This window comes from Prunus avium, chromosome 2 (assembly GCF_965620075.1).
Source record: "Prunus avium chromosome 2, drPruAviu1.hap1.1, whole genome shotgun sequence".
NCBI classification, from domain to species: Eukaryota; Viridiplantae; Streptophyta; class Magnoliopsida; order Rosales; family Rosaceae; genus Prunus; species Prunus avium.
Genome location: NC_142285.1, coordinates 26,657,365 through 26,668,360, shown reverse-complemented (window position 1 = coordinate 26,668,360; position 10,996 = coordinate 26,657,365). Strand labels below are relative to the sequence as shown.

General features: G+C 36.9%; 2 protein-coding genes across 2 annotated transcripts; both read left to right on the top strand.

Moving 5' to 3' along the window:
• The first annotated feature begins 766 nt into the window (after positions 1–766).
• Positions 767–1,840, top strand: LOC110759845 (uncharacterized). The gene has a single exon (XM_021961985.2). The coding sequence runs from the start codon at positions 972–974 to the stop codon at positions 1,674–1,676; it is 705 nt and encodes a 234-aa protein (XP_021817677.2). The 5' UTR covers positions 767–971; the 3' UTR covers positions 1,677–1,840.
• Positions 1,841–6,945: 5,105 nt separating this feature from the next.
• LOC110759858 (uncharacterized) lies at positions 6,946–8,469 on the top strand. The gene has a single exon (XM_088248616.1). The coding sequence runs from the start codon at positions 6,946–6,948 to the stop codon at positions 8,467–8,469; it is 1,524 nt and encodes a 507-aa protein (XP_088104742.1).
• The last annotated feature ends 2,527 nt before the right edge of the window (positions 8,470–10,996 follow it).

The window sequence follows — 10,996 nt, the reverse complement described above, 5'->3', positions numbered from 1 at the left end:
TTATAATTTGGGCTATTATATTAAGTATAATAGTGAATCTCCAAAAAAATAAAATCCAGTCAAACTTCCGCATTAAGGAAGAAATTGTCCTTGATGGGTTCAAGCAGACAAACACCCAAACACTCAAGTACTCAAGTACTCAAGTTTAGTTGACCAAAAAAAAAAAAAACTCAAGTACCCAAGTTTTTGTTTTTGTTTTTATTTTTCACTAGAAGCACAACAAACAGGTTCTAACACACCAAAGTCGAAGATCTTCCACGTGGCATTCTTCGTATAATATTTTTTATTGTGATTTTCTAAAATGTAACCAAAATTTAAAAAGAGTGAATAATTCATATAATAATAATAAATAAATCTCACCTAAGTAATTATATAGAAGCAGTTGCTCCCTACCGCAGGCACATCCTCTTTTATGTTGCATTTTCAGTTTTTATATTTTTATATATCTATATATTTACTTAATAATAATAAAAAAATTCGACACACCACAATTATAATTTACAACCTTGGGTCTGAAAAAAAAGAGGAGAGAGAGAGAATTACAACCTTGGGGGAATTAAAGGTGAAATGCCGAGTGTTATTGTCTGTCTTTTGTATTACTAGTAATAGCAAGGCAAAACTGAGATCCAGCCCAGAGTCAAAGAGTTGACTAAGCACATGCGATTTTCAATTAACTTTTTCTTCGTAAAATAAATATTTGACAGAAAAATCCCAAAAAGAAAAACAAATGTTTGTTCCATTATTGAATTACTATACTACCCTTTGACCAACGACCCCTCATCAATCCTAATGCAACATGGAATCCTACTTTAAATTGGAGACCGCCTTAGCTTTCTGTATATATACGTTACAAGACTTTCTAACAAGTCTCACAATTTGCTTCTGCTGCAATTATTCTACACCATACTTAAACCCTAATTCGTGTCATCTTCAATTCTTGCTTGTCAGTTTTCGTCCCGATTTTCGTCTCGATGGATCAACCGACGGAGAGGCGAAGCGGAGTCTCCCACCGCTGCCGGTTATCTACATTAGCCGTGATTGAGCCTGAAACTGAGTTGCCATGTACCCAATTCTTGATCACTGTCAAGTCCACAACATTTACTATTAATCACCCCTCGGATGAAGAAAACGACGCCGTTTTACCGCCAACTTCAGAATACTACTCGCACGAGCTCCAACTTGACCTACTGATGGACGAAAATGCGTCGAGGGCAAAGCTCGCCGAGGCTCTGCTTTCCGAGCTGCATTGCCCGCCGGAGCTCTGCGCAACCATGGTGGATAAGGTAGCAAACGGCGCCGTTGCGGAAGAGGCTAGTTCCCGCCCTTTCTCGGACTTCATGGTCGTTCACATCGAGGCGTGCATCGATGTTTTCGTCGAGCAGTTCGGGGGCTCCGAGGAGGAGGAGGCGGCGGCCCCGAAATTCGTGCCGGCGAGCAGGGCGGCGATTTCGAAACTGGAGACGGTGACGGTGGAAGAATCGGCGGTGTGCGCGGTTTGTTTGGAGGAGATGGCCGTTGGATCGGACGCCACGTGTATGCCGTGCTCGCATCTTTATCACCGGGGCTGCATTGTGGAGTGGCTACAGAAGAGCAGGGTTTGCCCGATGTGTCGGTTTTCTCTGCCTGCCGATCTGTCGGGTCGGAAAACCGGATCTTTTATTTTGTTGCCCGATTAGACAACGGACACCGAAGTGTTTGTTGAAATGCCTTTGAGAGGATACGGCACCAAATATCACTTGCCCGATTGATATTCTTTATTTCTTTATTTTTTTTTAGTCTGTGGATGGATGTAATTTGATGGTTCTTTATTTTTGTTATTAATGAATATGATTGTTCCTAATTTCCAATTAATTTGTTACTTTTTTCCAACAAAAAAATTAATTTGTTATTTTCGACTGATAGAATTGGATTTTGGGCATTGCTATCCACACTAATGAAATTCAAGGTTTAGGGGTAGCCCTTAATAAAAACTAATTGGGGAGTTTTATAATTTCCCCCTTTAATACTCGCTAGTTTTTTTTTCTTTAAAAAAAATATAAATAATATAAAATGGAACGGAATTAAATTGTTGAGCTAGCCTAAGTCTTAACCCTTTTCCACTTAAGAACTTGCCCTTTTTTTTAAATTTTTTTTTATAAAAAAGCAATGAAATATATTGAAGCAAATCAAGTTTATACTAAGGTCATTTACTAGAACATCTTGAATGATATTGAAAGGTTCCCCGTACCAAGAAGATAAATTCGGTAAAGATAAAGCATAACAAGCAAGTCTATGTGCTACTTCATTAATTTCACGAAAAATATGAACAACATTTAGCATTTGAATTTAGCATTTGAGTTAGTTTTGTTGAAGTAGTTGAGATGAATTTATTCAGGGGAATTAATGATATATTTTTTATCGGTAATATTAATGAATTATTTTCAGTATTGAATCTATACAAATATTTTATATCTACACTTTCCTGTTTTTTTTTTTTTTTTTTTGGTTAAAAATTTCTTTTATATATGTTTCCATAGAACATCCATTAATAGATTTTTCATTGATCTAGGGTCTTTGTGAGCGGAAAATGTACTACTTGAAAGCTATCCCAAAACACAAAGGTGCCAATGACACCCATAATCGAATCCCGGTGAGGTTTTCTTTCTTCCAATGTAACCAAAAAAAAAAAAAAAAAAAAAAGGGTTCACGTGATGGTCAGTTTGACGGAGTAGCCAAGGATGTAATAAACCATAATTTAGGGTTGGTTTTGCAAATTTCTAAAAGATAAGGCATAGGAAGTTTCTCGAGCAAGCTAGGTGGAGAGGATTTTGAATGAAATTTCTACTAGGTAGGTTCTAGATAAATCTCCTTAAACTTTATCAAGTGAAAAAATCAGCTAAAAAATGAATATGACAAGATGAGGTCAACCTTCAAAATCTCCAGCAATCATGAAATACTTTGGCAGACAAATTTGAGCGATTAAAATAAAAAATTTCAATTCATCACAATGCTTTAGTTTTTTTTTCTTTTCAAAGGAATGAACGTGTCATTATCATAAAAAGTTACATACAAGTTCAATACAAAAATTAGAACAATAAAAACAAGGACTTAACCAAACAAAATAAAAGTTCAATACAAAATATAAATAATTTAGGCCCAAAAGAACAAAAAAAACCCCAAAAACACAAAAACCCTAGAAACAACAAGCAGCCACCGCCGCCCGAACTTTGTGACAAGGAATTTGATAGTGCTTCAATCGTAGTTGAGGTGAGCGTGCTCGATCACTCTGATTTACTCAATGAATTCAAAGTGAGATACTACTGAAGACAAGTCGATTCAATTCAAGTACTAACATGGCACGTTGATTACAAAGGTAAAATAGATTGAACCATTGGTGTAATATACGTGCACACGACAAGTGAAACTCATTTAGATCTCTTATATAGTGGCCAAGGGCTAAATTATGACACTCATAAGAACTACGTTACAATACTCCTATAGTGGTGTGATCTAATTAATTAGCTCACCGATTCATCTTCTATTAAAGAGTTTCCCGTACTTGTTGCTGGATATGCTGCATTAATCATCAAGTTCATCTTTAGAGACATATTCTACACTCCTGTTCTCGACTACAAATTAAATCCCCGATGATCGCGTACAACTTATCGTTAATATCAATGGTGGAGTGGTCTGCATTGGCCACTGTGCCCCCATCTGGTTTTGTAGGGCTCAAAATATTGTTGGCTTGATGTTCATCAAGAAGTTTTACTTGATCGGAGTTCATGATAGCGTTGGTTTTGGATGCTTTCCATATTGTTTGGATGAGAATTTTGAGCTGCACCAACCTTGTTCAAGAGGATGCCATGGGCTCAAAAGCCTGTTACATACAGCAACAGTTTCTATTGGATTTCCTCAAGTTCAGTACTAGAGCTCTCAATTTCTCTAGGCTTTGGAAAAGAGGCTAGTGGTTGTTGATGACCTTAAGTCAGTCAAACAGCTCCCAAAGATCGGTGAAGTCTATATCCAACCAAGATGAAGGAGCATTTTCTAGGTGCACTAATACCGAATTTTTAGGCGTGGAGGTGGAGGGTACCAATGCGATGTTTTTCTGTGAAGTGCAGCTAGATATCTTGAGAGAGAGAAAGAGGGAGCGAGAGAGTTTTAACGGCTAAACAAGGTAGAATAGAGGCAACAAAGCTAAACATACGAGAGAAGGCATTGAGTGCACAAGTCTAATGAAGATTTATACAAACGATATTTGACTTTAATGTAATCTAAACAATGGGAATGAAGATTTAAACTCGGGTGCAAAGTGGGGAGCGCACATATGCTCTAGCCACCTTGGCTAAGCTCATCTCTACAAAAATGGTCTATATTTATAGGGAAGAAAATGTGTCCTTTTATTATTATTATTTTTGTATAAAATACAAGCTTCCTTAAATTCATTTATATATCATAAAAAAGGTGTTAGAGCAAATTAAAGGAAAGTGAAAACAATATTAGTTATAATTTCAAATTACATATCTTTTTTTATCAACAATTGTTTTCATCGTCCCAAATCAAATTATCATGAGGTTGCCTTGTACACCATATTTACTATTTTATTCTCACTAGACTTCCAAATTAGTTCATCCAACAACCTCCAACTGGGTCCACACAATAAAGCATAACAAAGGGTAGAAGACATCCAATGCATATGGTCTAGAAAAAGGAGAAATGCTCTAGAATTCTAGGAAAGAAACTGTGTACCATATAAAAATATGTACATGAACAAGAAGGTGACTGAAAATAGACCTAAATGAGAGCTTTCAATTTGTTGTCATATTAAGAAAATATTGTAGCAATTTAAAGGAAAGTGAAAATAATATTTGAGTTGGATTTTCAAATTACATATTTATATGGAATAATCGCTTTTAAGGTAGCAAATCCTATTATTATAATGTTTCTTTGTCCGCTATATTTACTATTTATTCTCACCGGACTTCCTAATTAGTTCATCTAACAGCCTCCAAATGAATTCACACCTGCATAACTTCGAAATTATCAAAATGTCTTGCATGAAGAGTTTAGTGCTCTTAATGTGTGATTTGGCATTTCAATCCTCACAACACACTGCATAGTTACCTTACCTTTTATGTTTTTTTTTAACAAGCGATAATCTACTTTAAATTAATCTAAACTACAGGGAGGGGGATTCGAACTCGGATGCAGAGTGGAGAGCATATCCGCTCTAGCCAACTTGTCTAAGTTTGTGTCTGCCCTTTCCTTTTATGTTAATTAATGTCAAGTAATTCGAACTATTGGTGGGCTTGTTTCCTTTGCCCTCGTGGTGTACAGTTGTAAGTTTAGTAGCCTCTTCCAACTTTGTAAAAAGAAAATTCAAAGTAAAGGGAAAAGACAAAAAGTCACTTTTGACACCTGCGGTTCATCACTTTTACATTAAAGTTATTGTGGTTTCAATTTAGTCACTTTTGCTCATGTGGTTTTAATTTGAAGCAATTTAAGGATAATCCTCAATTTTGGTCAATTTTTTTTAAAAAACTTATGTTTGTTTTAATTTGAAACAATATAAATTTATATTGTTTGGCGATTTGGTTTTATAAATTTATATTGTGTTCTTTATTTTCAAAATGAATGAATTTTTTAATAATTGGTGAAACGTTCTCTTAGTTTTGTGAAAGATTTGAGGCTACTCTAGTTTCATGAGTTTCAGGGTTTAGACTTTCATTTATTCTTTGAGGCCTACTCTGTGTTTTGTGGAATTGATTTGAGAACTTGCCTTGCAACTCTAGATAAATTTATATATTACAATTCCCATATGTATCTGGGAATGATTCATGACTTGTCTTGTCTAGAATTAATGGTAGCGGTGAATAATAAATGTTGGTAATCTTTTGAGTTTTCATCATTTTTTATTTTTCATTTCATTTTTAAAAAATTAAAAACTGAAAACTTATTTGCTAAATTAGAGATGGAGGCTGAGGCTATTAGAGAAGCTTTTCTTACTTGCGTCAAGACTCGAATGTTGTGTGTAGAAGTTGAGTCTGACTCGGTGCACAATATGCAAATGCTTAGAGGAGAACGACAGGTACAAGTAGCAGTGGAGGCTATTGTTTCTGATATCCAGATGCCTGCTGGCCAATTGAAAAAGGTAGTTTTTAAAGATACTCCAGGCCAATGTGATAAGGCAGCGCACCAGGTTGCGGCCTTTGTGTCTAGAGTAGGAGGTAACCACGTATGAGATCAAGTGTGGCCTTAATGGATTTTTGATATTCTTGCTAGTTATGTAAACCTTTTCCATTTGACTTTAATACAACTCTCTTTCGTTTGGCCAAAAAAAAAACACTTGTTTGGTAAATTATTTGAAGTTAATCGTTGTTAGCAAATGTATATAAAGGCTTACACTACCTCTGCAATTGTATTGGAGAATCATTTTGTATGAATCTAAGAATTGTTCGAGCCTTTTTCTCTTTGAGTTATCTCTCTAAACTGAAATCCTAGCTTCGATTTCTTTAAACCTCTTGCATCTGATTTCATGTGGTTTCGAATCTCAAACGGTTTTCAAAGAAAAATGATGATATAGACTGCTTGGTCTCTTTTTTTTTTTTTTGGTTGGAACCGCTTGGTCTCTTTGTGAATTACTAAAAAAATAAGTTTATTTATTTATTTTTTGGGCAAAGAGACATTTATATGTCGATACTAAATGCAAGACTGTTTTCTGAAAGCAAAGAGAAGAATAATAACAGAAAAGTGTGGAAAAGCAAAAGAGAAGATAAGGAGAACATAATAAATTCTCTTTCCCTTTATCTTTTCTACTTTCTTCTTTTCCTTTTTCACTGGGACAACAATAATGGCCTTTATTTTTAAGCAACGATATTGAACTACATATGAGAGAGAGAGAGAGAGAGAGAGAGAGAGAGAGAGAGAGAGAGAGAGATGATAAATTGAAGTGATAGAAGGTAGAAAATGGCAACTCTGCCAAGGTTTGTGGTGCTGAGATCTTCCAGCAACCACAAACACCTGCACTACATACATGATGAAGATGAAAAGAAGGTGCCAGTAGCAGGGTTTCTCAAATTCTCAGGAGAGAACATTGGCAGCCATTACTCAAAGTTCGAGCTGGAGAGAGCAAAGAGCAGCCAGAATGAGGGCCTCCTACACATCAGATGCTGTTACAATAACAAATACTGGGTAAGGCTGCAGGGCACGGACAAGTTCCACAAGGAGGCTTTGATTGTTGCTGGGGCCGACGAACCAGAGGAAGACCGATCCAAAACCACATGCACCTTGTTCGAGCCCATCTACGAACGTGAAGATTCATGTTATGACGGTGATGGAGATTTCTCATCTTTTAGTTTCGATATTAAAGTTTTATCTCTCCAGTTTCGCCATGTCCAACTTGGAAGCTACGCAAGCCTTTGCCGGAAAAATAATGCCTGCAAGGAAGGCCTACACGCAGCACCACTCGCAGCATCTGCATCATCGCGTGAAGCCGACATGATGGCCACCGATTGGGACTCGTTGCCCATGAGACTTCCCAGATACGTGGCTTTCAAGGGTTGCAATGGCAAATACCTCAGTGCCCGCATGATCGACGGACGCGTGTATCTGTTGTTCGAATCCGACGACTTAGGAGATCAGACGGTAAGGAGCGATGTCTGGGCCAAACAATTAGGAATCCATCGCATAATATCCACTTCCTTGTTCGGAATTTGGAGGCTTACCAAGGATGACTGGATCTGCCCAGACTTAGATAACTTCTCCCTCGACAATCTCATCAAGGATGACTGGTACACATTTTTTTGGCCACTCAAAGTCGGGGACAATCTCATTGCTCTCCGCAGCATGCGTAACAAAAATTTCTGCAGGCCGGTTACTGCCGGCGACGATATTACAAGCGGTCTCAAGGCCGACGTCCCCACTATCCACGCAGAGGCATACCTGGAGGTGGTAGAGCTTGTTGTTTTGAGGAAGATCTATAACGTCAATTTTCGCCTCCGGCACGCGAGGGTCTACAATAAAAAGGTTGTCGAAATGGCCATTGGAGAGGCCGTTAACCATGCTGAAGAATCTCACGCCATAGAGGTGAAGCTCTCGTATACAAAAACCAGGAGCAATAGTTGGAATTCTAGCTTTTCGTCAATGCTGAAGTTGGGCGTCAAGAGCAGCATCGACGCCGGGCTTCCATTGATCGCAGACGGCGGAAAGATCGAGATTGAATTTGCAGGAATAGTGCAGCGGGGAAGAAATGAGTCGACTGTGGTCACATATAGTATAAAGGAGGCTGTGTGTAAGGTTGTTGTGCCGGCAATGACTACGGTTAAGGTGAGGCTTCTGGCGACGGAGGCTTGGTGCGATGTTCCCTTCTCCTACTCCCAGCGCGACACCCTTACCACCGGACAAACAATTACCAGCGACAAGGATGACGGCTTTTACACCGGCGTCAATACCTTTGACTTCAACTTCGACACCAGAAAAGAAAAGCTTTAACTGTCCTGCAGGCAGTCATCCAATGATTGTGTTGCATATTGATGTCCTTTTTCTATAATAAGAAGTCGGTGAATAGCATCGAGTGCAAGGTTAAATACTGTTTATCATTTTTTATAAGTCAGTTTCTATTGGTATTTCTTACTTTTATTGCTTAGTCTTATTTTCAGTGAAATGAAGTAAGCTTTTATTTTGACCGAGTCAGTGTTTTAAATTTCTCATCATAGGTTATTGTCAATTTTAAAGAGGTCTATAAGATAATCATAGTTAACTTTTATTTTTAAATCAAATTATAATTATAATTAAAATAAAATAACAACCTCTTTCCTTCTCTCTCCCCCTTCCTGACCCACCTCCACCCCTCAGCAACCTTAGCCACGATCCCCCCGCCAGCAACCCAGCCACACCATTCCCTTGTCAGCAACCCAGCCACCCTCCCCCACATCGTTCACCCTCCACCGCGCCCCTATTTGCCTTTAAACGCAAAAAGAGTTGCATAGAGAAACGAAAATCCCAAGTTGAATTCCAATAACTTTTTTCAAAAGCTTCAAACTTTTTCTAGGCCTTCTCTCATTAACAGCTACCACTAACAACAACATAGCTTAGAGAAACGAAAATCCCATGTTGAATTTTCTGACTTTACTTTGTGGGTTTTTTGTGATTGATAAAAGCATGGGCTCTGCAATTCCATCAATGGTGCTGAGCCTCCCACTCATCGGAGGAACCATGGGTTAGATCTTTATAATTCTCAAGATGGTTTTTAGAGCAATTGAAAGTTGTATGCTTTTTAAAAAAAACAAAATATATATTGACTGATGCACAAGGTCCGCGGTGGAGGACCAGATGGATGATGTGCCGGAGGTGATGAAGGGAGGGAGCCAGATAGATAAATGTCAACTTTTTAAAAGCAAAAGTTAACTGAATGCTGTTGGATATCTATCTACCTTTCTTTTTCTTTCCATATCACTTCTACATTTTGTCCCTTTGTGTGAATGTGATTGCACAGGTGTCTATACCCATGTTTTTCATCCTACCACATGGATTAGCTGGCAGGCTAACTTAAAGGCTTAATTCTTATTTTACCCCTAGAGTCCAATGTTGATCTCAACGGAGCCCACTTATTTGCCTATGTATTTGCCACATCAACAAAATTCCAAGTCTCAAACGGAATTCCAGGTGGATATATATATAATATATATATATATATATATAGAGAGAGAGAGAGAGAGGGTTGTTTGGGTGTGGCTTACGATGGACTGGGGGTGGGAGGAGGGAAAATTGTGGCGTTGCTGAGGCTTGCACTGTCAACACCGGCTGCTCAATCTCACAAATAAAGAAAATAGCAGAAATGGAAATGAAAGTAGGAAAACAGAGCATACAACACGGGAGAAAAAGAAGGGAAGAGAGAGAGAAAAAGAGGGGGAGTGGGGGAGGGGAATCTCTATATATAAAGTAAAAGGTAGAGAATGGTAAAATATTTAAAATACCAGAAAATATCCTTAGTTAATGCAAACACTAACCCCTTGGCATATGTGAGCATGTGCCAATTGGTTTTCTTTTTTCTTTTTTATTCTATTTTTAGAATTAAGAAAAGATAACATGGGTAGTTATGTTCCATAAAAGTAGGATCTATTATCTAATTTTGTTTTTATTTTTTATTTTTCTTAATATGAAAAAAAATGTGAATTTATCATATTATCCTCATTTAATTAATAATTTCAATTCTAAATTTTTTGAATTAACCAATGGTATTTTCTAGTATTTTGAATGTTCACCATTCTCTGCCTTTGCTTTATATATATAAATTAAGAATTGAAATTATTAAATAAATGAGGATAATACAGTAAATTCACACTTTTTCATATTTAAAAAAAATTAAAATTAAAGGAAAAATCATATAATGGATCCTATTTTTATGGAACACAACTACCCATTATCTTTTTTAATTCTAAAATAAATTAAAATTTTTTTTAAAAAAAAGCCTCTTGCAGGCGCAGAAGCTCGTGTTGAGAGGCTAGTAGAGAGAGAAAAAGGGAGAGAGATCTGATATTTAATTTTAAGCAAACCGTTAAAAAAAATGAATTTAAACTATTTTAAAATTTGAATTTAAATTTTTTTTAATAGCTGAAATTACTAAAATGTCCATGTTATGTCAGCAAGTTAACAGACTTGTTAACAGAATTAACGAAATGAGGCAAAGTGGGACACGGAGTAAGGTTCTAGAGGGTTACGCGGAAAAAATTGAGTTTCAAGAGTTAAATTGAGATTGATATTCGAGTTTAGAGGGTAAAACATAAATTTAACTATTAAATTAAGCCCAAACAAAGATACATGTATAACTTTTGAAGTCGTCGTGGTGTTAAAATGCATAAATCATTAGAATTCATATGAAGATTATTTCTAAATCAAGTGTAAAGGTTTATAGAAACTTTAGTACGTATTAATCTTCAAATTCGTCCTTACAGTCTGTTGACGCCAAAAAGTGGTTCTTTGACTTAGAGGGTCAACTTAGTAAATTTGTGTCTTCGGT

Bases quoted from the DNA above. Each gene is read 5' to 3' on its own strand.
- LOC110759845 (XM_021961985.2), top strand. From the start codon at position 972: ATGGATCAACCGACGGAGAGGCGAAGCGGAGTCTCCCACCGCTGCCGG.
- LOC110759858 (XM_088248616.1), top strand. From the start codon at position 6,946: ATGGCAACTCTGCCAAGGTTTGTGGTGCTGAGATCTTCCAGCAACCAC.